Here is a 14,063-nt window from a genome sequence, read left to right as displayed (position 1 = left end):
TTACAGTAATACAAATTTCATTATTTATGTTGTTATAAGTGTCCCGTGAGCGTTCCCAAATGGCTCATCCATTTGCTTACTGTTTTTTGTGTCTGTGTTTGTGATTATTGTCCTGTCCATCTCCTTCACACTGCCAGTTGGGAGCGCCGAGTGGATGACCGGGGTAGGATCTATTATGTGGACCACAACACCCGCACCACCACATGGCAGCGTCCCACTATGGAATCAGTCCGCAATTTTGAGCAGTGGCAGAGCCAGCGCAGCCAGCTGCAGGGAGCTATGCACCAGTTTAACCAGAGATACCTCTACTCTGTAAGACAATCCCCTTTAAAACATGTTTTTTTACACCTGTGAAATGAATGGGTTGCAGATTTAGTTTTCTTGTCTGATAATTTAATTTGCCAGCATTTTTAGTCAAAATGGCCATTGTGTCATTTGTAAATTAGTTCCAATAAGATGTTGAGTTCTGCTGACAAAAGTCCAAAAACATTTGCACTCTTTTCAATTAATGCTCTCTTTCTTTTAAACAAATGCCTTGTGAATTTGTATGCTAATCAACAAGGATTATTATACTAGATTTTGGGGACCAAGGATAATTGCTGTAAAACTGCAATCTTCTGATCTTTTGCTCTGTAAACAATGTGCATTATTGAATCACCTGACCACACCAGATGGATCTATCCAGCATTTAGCTTTTGTCAGCTCATCATCTTTTAAAGTGTGCATTTATCTCAAACCATTCTCCAGTACTCAACAGAAAATAGAGACAACATCTGTTGCTCTGGCTCTTTTGAAGTCTGTATGAAGATAATTGACTCACATTACTTTCTGGTGATCTGTGATGTAGGTGATCACTCTTGCAGTCTGTAATGGCTCAGATATTAGTTGTATCGTAGTCGTCCAGTGGACCTTTATGAAGAGCCCTGAAAAGGCTTCATTGTCTTTTTAGAGAATTTAAAAGGTCCCGGTTTTTGCATATCAAGCTTTTTAATGACAAATCACACATATTTGATATAACCACTGACTATTTTCTTAAGCATGTCTTGAGGTTTTCAACTTTTAAATGTGATTTTAATCCAAATATCAGTAATTGGCTTTCAGTTTATTACTGTGCAGAATGCAGTGCAGCTTTTCCGATAAATCTGCACTTTAAACTGTATTAACTTAAAACTTGCGGTGATATCGAACTGAAGCTTTCAAGTTGTTGCAATGTGATATTCAATCAGTAGTGAAATGAATGGAAACCAATGACTGCACTGAAGGCGGTAAAAAGACGAGTCAGAAATTCGAAAGACTACAGCATGCTTTGAAAATTATTATGCTTAAAAATAAACTATATTTTTCCTCATGGTATTTTTTTCTATCTCATAATTGGCAAGAGTAAACCAGTGGTGGTTACTAATTATGGAACCCGAAACTTAAGTCTTCCCATCCTTTGCCTGATGAATCACATCTCTTTCACTGGGCAGATTTGTTTTGAAACTCCACTCACTCAATCCACAGCTCAGCCCATTTAGCCTAAAGGTGAGAACTTTACCTTGTCAGAACTTAAAATATGCCCGCCCCCAGCCTCTGCTCTAATCTGGTTATGTTTGATCTCAGCCGTGATGTCATCTTCACTGATGATGATTAGCTTAAAACTCAAATGAAAAGACAGACACCTGAGAAGTATTGACCAGTCACTGAGGCCCTCTTGCCAGCAACATAGCAAAACTCATTATTTCTTATTTTGTTTTAATTTGAAATAGTTCCCATTTTCCCTCTCCTGTTGTGGAATATATTTTCCCTTTTTTGTTTGAATGGTTTTTCTTTCATAGCCTACATATTTGGAATATTTTTGACCAGACCAGTGTCTTCCTTTGGTTTTTCTAAATGGACGTCTATGTGTGCATCCCTCGTTTTCAGGCATCCATGATGTCTGCTGAGAATGATCCTCTTGGCCCGCTACCTCCTGGTTGGGGTGAGTTCACATTCTTTCTTCTAAATACTGGACATATGTTCACTTTGTTGTCAGTATTTGCTATATTTAAATGGAAAATAGATACAAACGGAAATGTGTCAATATACATTGTACCTATTTTTATGCCAAAATGGGCGTTAATACAAAAGTACTTCATGATACTGTTTAAATTGTATAGTGATTATTCTAAATTAGCCAAATTGTTTTGTATCCTCTGCTATTTTGCCTCTTGTCTCAACCTCTTTCTTATGAAATCCTTCCCTCTACCGTCACTACTTGCTCTTCACAAAATTCACAGTCAGCAGCCAGTCAAAAAAGTCTGTTTAAAGCATGAGTCAGCAGTGGTGATCATTTGTGTTGCCACATTGTGGGGCCGACTGTCCATTGTGTCTATTAAGCTACAAATTCTTTTCTGTGTTTTTATCAACTTTAGAGAGGCGTGTGGACTCCAATGATCGAGTGTACTTTGTCAACCATAACACCAAGACAACGCAGTGGGAAGACCCCCGAACCCAAGGGTGAGCTCAAGTGCCAAAAAAAAAAAAAGAAAATTGAAGAAAGTGGATCTTATGCACATTAGAAAATATTTGAAATTGCATAAGATATGGTACCTCATAACTCACAGAAGTCTGTATGAGTGCTGTAAGGTTGCTAACCTCTTGTTAATCTGTTATTAAGCAGGAAGAGAGGATGTAATATAATTAAGGATCTTTTTAAAGATGACCATTTTTAATGTAAAAGGTCACCTAGGAGGTCAAACAGGTGTGCTGAAAATAGAAGATTTCTTCCCACTTACACCGGTGTTTACCAGTTCTGTGATGTTCTTACTAATACCATAATAGTGTGGGCTTCCTCAGAAGGAAATTATACTATGTCTAAATAGTGTTCCTCACTTGTGCATATACAAGTACACATTTGGGCTGATAAACCTCAAAGGGCCTTTTTTCCCCCTAAACTTTAGTTTTGTAAAGTCATTTATATTACAGTATACAAAGAAACAAGGAACGAAACACAGTAAGAGACTCAAAGGGACTTTTTATTAAGACCTGCTTTTAAGGAGGCCTAGCTGAGTACTACAATGTCACAAAAACCTTGTTACACCACGATGTACGGTAATATTTAATCTACAGGATTGAGATAGTAAATGGGATTATACAGTGAAATTACATTTCATCACAAATTACATCACAACTTTGATAGATTGTAACCAGTATTGCAATTCAACCCTTCCATCTTGTACACCCTATAAAAGTTGGTCATAAAAATTCTCAGAATATGATATTACCCCCATTTTTTAAAAGCAGAATTTTCTAAAATGTATATCATCTCACATTTCTAAGATTTGTCACTAATGTTTTATGTAGTGGCACAAGTTGCAGCTGGAAGCGTGCTCTAGTTTCCCCGGCCTGTCTAGATTTCATGGCAGCTTAGTTTGACAAAAACATGTTAATAGGGTAAAGTCCATGTGGAGTTGGAAGTGTTTTCCCAGAGCTATGTTGGGTCGAGTTCAGTTCTTGGCTATCATTTTCCATATGTATCAACCCATGCATATAATTGGTCCGTGTGTGCAGGCTACAGAATGAGGATCCTCTGCCTGAAGGTTGGGAGATCCGGTACACAAGGGAAGGAGTTCGCTACTTTGTGGATCACAACACCCGAACCACCACTTTTAGTGATCCCCGCACTGGGAAGTCCTCCGTGTAAGAATGCATTTTAAAATGATTTACTTGTTCATGTGTTCTATATTACATTACATGTTACTGAAGGCCATGCCAGAGGCTGTGTTTTGTCTGTAGCCTGAGGAGCTGTAGCCGTGGGAACTTGTGCATAGTTTAAGGGCACATGTTTACTAAAACCAGATGTACATACAGCTCATGTGAGGTAAAGAAAAATGTATGTTGATTCAGAAAACAATGATTCCCACTGGTATTTCATTTCAAGGGTTGTATTTCACACAGGGACGTTCAGGGAATTTAATGCATATTCTCAGAAAGCCAGGAAATCCTTCCAAATGTTTACTTCATGGGATTGTACAAGAGCATATTTCACATGTGGCACATTTTTTTCAGTATATGGTGAAGATGAAATTTATCACCCCTTAAGAAAAATGCTTCTTTACCATTGCATGAAATTAAACTTTAAATCATTTTGTTCTTCACAGCACCAAAGGTCCTCAGATTGCTTACGAACGCAGCTTCAGATGGAAGCTTGCCCATTTCCGTTACTTGTGCCAGGTAGGTGTTCTCTTTCTCTTACTCCATCACCTTGTTTCTTGCTCTGTCACTCATCGTGATCTTACCTCCCCAAAATGCATTAATGTTTCCTCTGTCTTTCCTCAGTCCAATGCTCTCCCTAGCCATGTGAAGATCACCGTCTCCAGACAGACGTTGTTTGAAGACTCTTTCCAGCAAGTAAGACAGTCCTTCTACCACTGTCTGAGTTCAATAACTAATATAAGCAGCATGTACAGTAATGAATTTAGTAATAGTAATGAAAAGTGCAGTGATGCATCACAGTCTACATGTGTGGTTTATTCCAGCGTTTTCTACTGCTATACATTCAAAAACATTTATGCAATGCATGTCACTTGCTGATCTTGTGTATGTTTCTCTCTCTCTGTTAGATAATGGCTCTGAAGCCTTACGACTTGAGGAGGAGACTCTATGTTATCTTCAGAGGCGAGGAGGGTCTAGACTATGGCGGCTTAGCCCGGTAATATACATAATATATATCCATAGTGCAAACTAGGTTTTTGCAAAATGTAAGTAGTAGCTGATCATGTGCAACTCTTGTCTCCCCTTCTCTCATTTTACATCTTTTCCTCCTTTCATTTCCCCCTCATCTACACTCCGTTGCCTTTGTCCTCTCTCTTGCTTCTGTCTTACCTCACTTTACAGAGAGTGGTTCTTCTTGTTGTCCCATGAAGTGCTGAACCCCATGTACTGTCTGTTTGAGTACGCCGGCAAGAGCAATTACTGCCTGCAGATCAACCCGGCCTCGGCTATCAACCCGGACCACCTCTCCTACTTCTGCTTCATAGGCCGCTTCATTGCAATGGCAAGTTCACATGCAAATAGTCCTGGTAACATTAACACCTAGTGAAATAGGCTGACATTTTTACCTTAATTATGTTGACTAAAATGACCAAACCAGACTGCGCACAATCTATTCATAGTTTCAGATTGTTATTTTCTCCAGTACACCATGCTGTATTCAGTAAATGTTTTCAGCTATCATGCTTTTATCTGATTAGTGTCTGAAGCTGTACATTGATCTGTCATGTGATCGATATACCACCTTAAATACCATGTATGTTCAGATTGAGCAGCACAGTAATAACAATTTAATTTCTCTTTTTATTTGTCTCTTGCTGCAGGCACTTTTCCACGGCAAGTTCATCGACACAGGCTTCTCTCTGCCTTTCTATAAACGCATGCTGAACAAGAAGCTAATACTCAAAGATCTGGAGTCCATCGACCCAGAGTTCTACAACTCACTTATATGGATCAGGTAATTTGTGTCTTCAATCTATATAGCCCTCAGAATGTAACTGTATTCTTCTGACAGCAGAAAGCATGGTTTAGTTTATTGCTCCACGTGCGTTTTCAACTAATACTTATTACCAACTATAGTATTTCTTCCTGAGCTGCGTGTTGTGTATGGTAATGCAAAATAACAAGCCTAAAGTGTCCAATGAATGAGAGACATGAACTTCTATATATGTTTTCAACCCTTGTTTCACCCTTTGTATGAAGTCAGTGTGACCCTGAAACAGACTTGAACCAAAAGGCCACTATGTATCATCATTTTCTTTGGTCGGGGCCACAGGAGCCAAACTGCATGCGTGAAAAACACCACAGGCGAGACAAGTCCCTTGTGTATCTATAGCCCAGAATCACAAATATAAGCAAGAACTCCACATAAGTGAGAAACCTCAGGAAGGGATCGCTGTTCAGTTATGGACGTATATACAATAAGCGTTGTATATACAATAGGGCTGGGGGTAAACAATTATTTATTAAACGATTAATCAGGCGATCAGTTTATCGATTAGTCGACTAATCTAACGACTAATTGGACGATTAACGTGAGTTAGCTAACGTTAGACAGATAACGTTAAAAGCTACTGCAATCTTCTTGCTACCGCTAGCTAGATCTAGCAGCTGTGCACTTTGGTGGTGCTAGGCTAACCAACACATCTTAGCTCTCTCTCTGAAACAGGGGCACCGCTTTGTCATTCGCGAAGGAGACAACAAGCAAGCACCAACGCTGGCCAAATCAATCTCATGCCCGTGCAGCGCGCTGCGCAGCCCGAGCTCCGTGCACCCCGGTGGCCCAAGCCAACCACCCCAGCCCCCCGCGCAGCCCGCCCATGGCAGGCCAGCAGCCAAAGCCCACGGCAGTCAGCGTTAGCTACTATAGAGAACTGTGTTCTGCAGCCGTAAGCCAGCTACCATTCAAGCCAACAATAGATGATAACTAACGTTAGCTTAGAGCTGTTCGAAGAACTGTTTGAAGATTCCTATTCACAAAGAGGCAGAACAGACAGGATGCTGAGAGAGGATGAAGCAGTTAACTGCAGGCATCACAAGATGCAAGAACAAACACTGGAAACTCAGACAGTGTTTATAGTTATAAGGCAGTCAGATTTTATGCTTATGGATGGATATGTTTCGAATTATTTTATTTAACAATGAGCTGTTGACCTGATTATACTGTGACAACAACACAATCTAATCTCTCCTCAGGGACAACAACATTGAAGAGTGTGGTCTGGAAATGTACTTCTCAGTAGACATGGAGATCCTGGGGAAGATCACATCTCATGACCTCAAACCTGATGGCGCCAATGTTCTAGTCACTGAGGAGAACAAGGAGGAGTATATCAGGTTGAGTATAGCCACTGTTTTATCATGAAAGTGACATCTGACTATAATTTTGAGAGTGACTGTAATTCTTGCCGTCTGCCTTGCAGTTTAATGGCAGAATGGAGGTTCTCTCGAGGGGTAGAAGGTCAGACTAAAGCTTTCCTGGACGGCTTCAACGAGGTGGTTCCACTCCAGTGGCTCCAGTACTTTGATGAAAAGGAGCTTGAGGTGAGCAACATCCCCGATGCTGGTAGTGCAGTAACATGCTCCGGTCTATGTTAATGCTGTTAATGATCTCTGTTGTCATGTTTCTAATGTGTGTTTATTTTAATCCCAATAACGTACCCCACTCGACAGAGCTTTTATCCCAGTTACCAATCTGGTTAATTAATCATTACTTGAGTAAGATGATAATGTGTGTAAAAAATTATTCTTAATCTGTAGAGAATTCCCCTTATGCATCTCTCCTTTTACGTCTGTCTGTTTTTGGTTTATTCTGCCAGGGCTCAAAATTAGGGATGTCCTGTTGTCCCATGGACAATAAAAGTAACACCTGGGACACAAGATTGGGTATCTGGGGCAGGTCTGAGACAGTAGAGAAATGTATCATCACAAATTGATTGATTAAGTTTATCATTATTTTAATTGTTAGGTGTTCAAAATCAAAAAATGTGAGGTGGCACCGGCACAAGCTCTATGGTACGTCACATGTGCACCCAAAATCAGTCAAAGAGAGGTCTCTCCCTCTCCTCTTGTGTCGTGTGCAGTCAGTCAGTAGGTGTGCTGTGTGGAGCACGTTTGACCATCCAAGTCTTACTCTCCAGATCTCAGGATTAGGGTGTTCCTATAGTTTGTATATGTAAATAGATAGTTTGAGCTTGTAAATGTTTAAATAGCTTGTTAGATTTTATTCCTTCCTTTGCAGTTATTTTTGTTTGTGATTATTTGGCTAAATATTAATCATGTTCAAAGTCTGTATTAGGGGTGTGCATCTCTCCAATAGAAGACAATTCGATGCGTATCTCGATACATGGGGTACGATATGATTCAGGAACGATACATTTTAAAATGGAACGATTCGATTCAGAAGGATTTCGATTCGATGTGGCACGGCTCAATTCGAGAGGGTATGATGAAATGGATTTCTTGTTGAAAGTAGACAATCATTTCATAAAATGAATTAACTTGTAAATGTGGCATTTCCTTCAAAAAGATTTATCAAAGACTAGAGAAGAAGTGTATTTGTAGTTTTTGTCATGTTTATTAACATGTAACAACACGTAAGAGCTCCCCAACGTTAATTAAAGTCAAAGAAACAACAGAGATATGTGTAGCCTCAGATCAAGGCACAATAAGCTAGTGAGGTAGAACATAACATGTCAAGACATCCCTTGTACATTTTGTTTCATTGAATATCCTGGTTTGTAAAACATGACTCCTCAGCTCCCAGTCGGGAGAGATATGGTGCGCTGTGATTGTCACATAGGAGTCAGTGGTACATGATGTCCAGGCATCGGTGGTAATTGCCACTCGTTCTGTATTGGATAGCTGTTCTTTGACTTCATCCTTAACTTTGTTGTACAACTCTGGTACGCACTTGTTGGTGAAATGCTGTCGAGTCGGTATTGTGGTGTCATGTCTTTAACAATGAACCGGGTTATTGAGGCCGTTATTACCTTTGCTCTCGTCGAGTTGTGGGTGAGTTTTGGCTGGAATAAGTCATGTATTTCTGTCGGTGTCTTTGTGCTATCTGTGCTAGCCTCCTCCTCGCCTGTTTCCCCATGCCGTCTCACCAAGTGAGTGTGGAGATTTGTCGTACTACCGGAGTACTTTATCGCAGTTTTACAGTCTTTGCATATAGCAAAGCTTTTATCCAGTATTCCATTCTTCAAATAAAATCCGAATTTCTTCCACACTTTAGACTTTAAACTTGCCGGAGCGTTGTGAATCCTGCCCGAGTCAGCCATTTCCCTCACAAACTCACAGCGCTATCTGACGTAACTGCGACGAGTCTCGCAAGAGTTTTAAGGGAGGGAGCAAGAGACAGTCAGAGAGAGATGCAGCTTTCAGCAGCTGCTGCTGCATCAGCAGCATAAACCGATTTATAACTTTTTAATCAGGCCATCGGCCGGTTCAAGCTACATTAAGACCGATGCATTAGTCCGTGTACAGATGCACTCGCATCTTTGAAATCAAAATAGATTTTCCGATTCAAAACGGTTTTTGTTACACCCCTAGTGTGCATGTATATTTCCATCAACGTACACCAATCAGAAATTAGCATTTGCAGTGATGCATTCATTGATCAAACTGAAATAAACGGTAACTCTAACTAAAAAATGAAAATCTGCTGTGGCCAAACACCTAGAGGGGTTTCAATGTTTTATTCAGAGCACAGGGAACAACTAGCAGAACTTACATGGCGGACCAGAGTGAGTCAATGAAGTGTTGGGAGTTACTGAAATAAAGTTATTGAACTCCATTCATTATGTAGAATAAAGAGTAAAACGTTTCACCACCCCTGTGTTCTCTGTGTCATTTATGTGCTTATACATGTGTGTTTGATCCAGGTGATGCTGTGTGGCATGCAGGAAGTAGACCTGCAGGACTGGCAGAGGAACACAGTGTATCGTCACTACACAAGGAACAGCAAACAGATCATCTGGTTCTGGCAGGTACGGTCTCACACACACAAACACACACCTTGTGTCTGTACTCGCTACCCTCTACTGTTAATCACTGAAAGGGGCAGAATAGAAACACAATATTCAGAGGTGTTGCACCTTACTGGTTTTCATTTGAGTTCATGTTGAAATGATATTATATCATCTGATGGTCTAGTCAGTGGTCTCTGGTCACTGATTGTTGTCACTTCCTCCCCTGCAGCTGGTGAAAGAAGTGGACAATGAAGTCCGACTGCGGCTCATGCAGTTTGTCACTGGAACCTGCAGGCTTCCTCTGGGCGGCTTCGCTGAACTCATGGGTCAGTGTCAGACAGACTCACAAAGAGGAACACATTTACTATATCATCATTATCATTCAGACACACAGAGCTACTACACACACATATAATTCTTCATCTTCTTTTGGATTGCAGGAAGTAATGGCCCCCAGAAGTTCTGTATTGAGAAGGTGGGAAAGGACACATGGCTTCCTCGGAGCCACACGTGGTGAGTGGAGATTGACAGAAATTAGTACTTAATTAGGATTCAGATAGGTAATAATAATGAATTGACTTAACACCATGGCACGAGCTAGAAACAGTAAAAGTAATAAGCAACTAATAACTTAACATATAGTAACATATACATGACATACCATGCCCGTGTGCTGATCTTTGGTCTTCCCTTTTTGTCTTTTCAGTTTTAACCGTTTGGATTTGCCTCCTTACAAGAGTTTCGAACAGCTGAAAGAGAAGCTGCTCTTTGCCATCGAGGAAACAGAAGGATTTGGCCAAGAATAGAGGGAGGAGTCCTCTTGTATTTCTCTCCCTCCCCCATCGCTGTTTATTCAGCCAAGTAAAAACAAACAAAGAAAAAAATTGCACAAAATAACCACCAATGTATATAAGCTATTTTGTCATTTTAAACCAAATCTTAATTTGCAGCATCATTTTTGCCGCAATCCTGTTCCCCAGCCCTTATATATTATATGATACCCCATCATGAAATATGCAAGCATTTCAGCATTTTTGCTCCTCATGGATCATTTTCATCGTGATCATGGATATTTTTTTAATTTCCTCCCCACTGCTGACTGGCTTTTTAAAAGAGACTAAAAAGTGTTTTTGAGAGGATTTTATAGTTGAAGCGCAATCTTCTTTTAAAGCTCTAGTTCTATAGAGCTTCTAAAAGGCAAAAGTAGTATTGGGGTCTGGTGCCTGAATTTTTTTCTCCCCTGTTGGACCCATAGTAATTATTTTGCAATTTTTGTGTGCTTGCATGGCTGCCTCTGGAGATGAGAAGACTGCTGTGACCAGCTTCCACCACCACACATACACAAACAAAGACGTTTTAGCATGGATGCTCTGTCTCTTAATGAGTTTATTTTTTATTTTTACCATCATCGTCAAAAAGGCAAAGTGTTCAGGACTGACTGACCTGAAGCAGATGAAGAATAACCCTCATGCATTTGTCCCCTCAATGACATTCTGGACAACAGCCCAGAGTATCACCGGATCCTCCCATTTGAGTAAAGACAGCAGTGTCGTGAAGTTGGTGGAGAACAGCTACTTTATCAAAAGGAATAAGGGGATTCAAGGAAAATACTTGGTTTAAGTAAAAGAGTGAAATGTGTGTGTGGTGGCGTTGGGGTCTGTGGTTCATAGTTCTGATGTTTAAGCCAGTGACCTCTGGCCATGTTCTGTTCCACCTAGACTGCAGCCCACTGCTTCAGTTAGCAAGAAAGATACACACCAGGATGACATCTCACAGTTTTTGTTCAAAGATTGAGTTGTTTGGAAAATTGTCAAAAAGAGGAAAAAAGCAGATTCTGGCTCAGTGGTTCTTGTGTGCTTGACTGATTCTCTTTTGCTTCATTCAGTTCCGATCTCGGTAATCTTGGTGATCTCTGTAAAGTGATGCCAGTCATATGAAGCCACTGTTGCAAAGCACAGGAAGATCACATTTACTTTAACTCCTCAGTTATTGGTAACCATTAAAATCAAAGGCAGCTTATGATATTTCATCCATCCATCTTGAGTTGTAATAAGGTCCAAGGGACTCCTCATTCATATGAATGTCCTCCTTTCAGCACATTGATATATGTACTGAAAGAAGCTGTTTCAGCTTCTCACTAATTACCAACCATTAATCACAACTGGAGTAGTCATTGAACGCAATAATGTCTTTCTAAGTTCCACATATAATGAGGTCTTTATTTTTTATTTTGGCCAGTGATCATAAAGAAGATCAGGGGCGCTGGATTAAAAAAGTCAATCAAACTTTGTGTCTTGAAAGCAACATATAGAAACATATACAACTATATACAAATATTGCATGCTGGCATCACAGAGCAGCCACTGGCCAAATAAAAAAATAAGCATTTTAACATTTCTGTGGGGCTGAAATTTTGGGCTTCTGAAAGTCACGGGTCATAACCCTGTACGGTATTGTTGGAAAATAACAATTCTGTCACATACAGTGTGTATCTGCTATTTCCAACAGTGTGACTACAGTAAAGCAAAACAAAATTTAAGCAATAGTGCTGAGCCCACTCAGATTACACAGTTTAATTTATTCCTCCATGTTCAGTCTGATTCTCAGGTTTTGTGCTGAGATGAGAGAGCCTTAGTTTAATAATGATATGTGTGTATAAATCAGTCAAGTCAAGGCTGTTTGCAGAAAACAAAACTAGCCCAATTCACATACAAATAATGATTAGAAGACTTCATTGATGAGACACTAATGTGCCACAGACCAAATAATGTGTGGAAAACCTTCCACAGTGCAACTCACAGCAGCAAGCCTGATGATGCATCACATTGTTAATTGTGTGTTTTTGTTTTTGCACCCCCACTTTCCCCTTGTCCTTTCTTTCCTTAAATGCTTCAGGGGACATGCCCTTTGTTTTTCAAAATGTCACGTCTAACTCCATTGTTTCTAGGTGACAACTCTGGTGCTTATTCTTTCAGTCAGCAGTCTAAACGCAGGATAAAAAGCTGGCAGTGGCAGGCCATTCTCCTTCTTTTCTCTTAGCATTGTGTTTTTTTCAGACCACTGCAGACAGCAGCAAGCTGCTTTAGACTTTCTAGGAGGAGCTTGTGATTACTCAAGTTAACAGTGATGTATATAACATGTATTCAGCTGTCCCTATGGAAGAGCTGGAAGGAGGGACGACAGTATGAAGAAAATCATTTACTGTAGCAAAAGGAGCTGACTCTTAAGAGAAGTCAAAACTGCATAACTTTGTGCTTCCTTTTGAACGGAAACCTGTAATCAAAGAAAATCAACTGTGTATGTGAATATTCATTGTATAAAGATAATGAAAGTAAATAAAGTACTTAAATATTATAATTAATTACACAGAGCCACGCTCCATTGATGGAAATCTGTGATGCCTTTGTTCTTATCAGAAATAGATGGGACGCTTCAGGTTGCCTCCATCGCAGCAAGTAACAAGATTAAAGATCACCTGGACAGGTGGATTCCCTCAAAGCAAAGCCGAGTCATGATGCTGTCTATCATTTCAGTACGTGAATACGCTGCAGGGAACGCTGCTGGCTGCGGTTTAGGCAATCTGAAACGCATCCAAACTGTAACATATCGCGTGTAGATACACACTGTAAACACCAACTACACTGTACAGAATGCCCCTTTACTGGAGACGATGTGTATAGAAGATTCATTTTTAATCTGCTTTCACCCATTTTAATGAAGAGAGATGGATTTATGAGATACAAATAAATAAGTGAATAAACCCCCTCCATGACCATGCTTTCCTTTGTTTGTTGTGTGATTATCGGGGGGTGAGAGGCCTTCTGCTCAGGATGCACAACAAAACTGGTTCTTCTGTTCTGAAAGAAAAATAAATTAATGTGCTCTTGGTTTATCTTTTGTTTTGACTGGATCTTGCCTGTGGAAAGAACCATATTTAATAAATGTATCTGACCATCTTTACAGCTGGTTTGAATTCATTTTTATTTCTTGTCACACGGCTGTGACAAGAGCAGGTACCTTTTATTTTCCTGTATGTTTTTAGGTCAACTCCTGCATACAGCCACAGAAACTATTCAAATGTCTATCTATAATAAGGGCACTCACTGCCACAGTGCAAACACTACAGCCTCAGAGCTCATGCCACATATCCACACACCTTAACTGTAGGGCCGGTGGCGTGACTCGATTGGTCAGGAAAAGGACAAGTTAATAAATTCAGGTTTCAGTTTATTTCTGCATTTTCAGCAGTGCTTTTCATTGTTGGTACAATTGTCAGCATTCACACAGTTTCAGCTGGAAATGCAGTTTTTAATTAATTTATTCTGTAGCAGCACCTGTGCTGTGCCTCCTGTACTGTTGAGACTTATTGGATTTTTACTTGGTTGCAGAACTTAAAATGTAGTTTAGAAATAGCCTATACAAACAGAAAATGAATCCCCATAATAATATAAAATAAATGTCAGTAAGCATTAATCTGGATGTCAAAAGATGTGAACACCTGCTAAATTTGCAAGTGAGGTGGAAGTTCATTAGACGTCTAGATTGCATGCAATGGCTTTTTAGAGGGCATTTGACATG

General features: G+C 40.0%; 1 protein-coding gene across 1 annotated transcript in view; it reads left to right on the top strand.

Annotated features, from left to right (window-relative positions):
* LOC127369594 (NEDD4-like E3 ubiquitin-protein ligase WWP1) overlaps positions 1 to 13,445 on the top strand; it is a 32,268-nt gene extending 18,823 nt beyond the window's left edge. Inside the window, exons 11-25 of the mRNA XM_051411110.1 lie at positions 138 to 312; positions 1,906 to 1,960; positions 2,394 to 2,478; positions 3,532 to 3,660; positions 4,122 to 4,194; positions 4,300 to 4,371; positions 4,584 to 4,672; positions 4,858 to 5,017; positions 5,337 to 5,470; positions 6,709 to 6,849; positions 6,936 to 7,056; positions 9,399 to 9,503; positions 9,715 to 9,811; positions 9,926 to 9,998; positions 10,192 to 13,445. Of these exons, the coding sequence (XP_051267070.1) occupies positions 138 to 312; positions 1,906 to 1,960; positions 2,394 to 2,478; positions 3,532 to 3,660; positions 4,122 to 4,194; positions 4,300 to 4,371; positions 4,584 to 4,672; positions 4,858 to 5,017; positions 5,337 to 5,470; positions 6,709 to 6,849; positions 6,936 to 7,056; positions 9,399 to 9,503; positions 9,715 to 9,811; positions 9,926 to 9,998; positions 10,192 to 10,291 (1,609 nt within the window). The 3' untranslated portion in view covers positions 10,292 to 13,445. The remainder of the gene's footprint in view (positions 1 to 137; positions 313 to 1,905; positions 1,961 to 2,393; positions 2,479 to 3,531; positions 3,661 to 4,121; positions 4,195 to 4,299; positions 4,372 to 4,583; positions 4,673 to 4,857; positions 5,018 to 5,336; positions 5,471 to 6,708; positions 6,850 to 6,935; positions 7,057 to 9,398; positions 9,504 to 9,714; positions 9,812 to 9,925; positions 9,999 to 10,191) is intronic.
* Positions 13,446 to 14,063: the final 618 nt, after the last annotated feature.

This window comes from Dicentrarchus labrax, unplaced genomic scaffold (genome assembly GCF_905237075.1).
Source record: "Dicentrarchus labrax unplaced genomic scaffold, dlabrax2021, whole genome shotgun sequence".
NCBI classification, from domain to species: domain Eukaryota; kingdom Metazoa; phylum Chordata; class Actinopteri; family Moronidae; genus Dicentrarchus; species Dicentrarchus labrax.
Note: the sequence above shows the minus strand (reverse complement) of the source record. Positions and strands in the feature narration are given on the sequence as shown.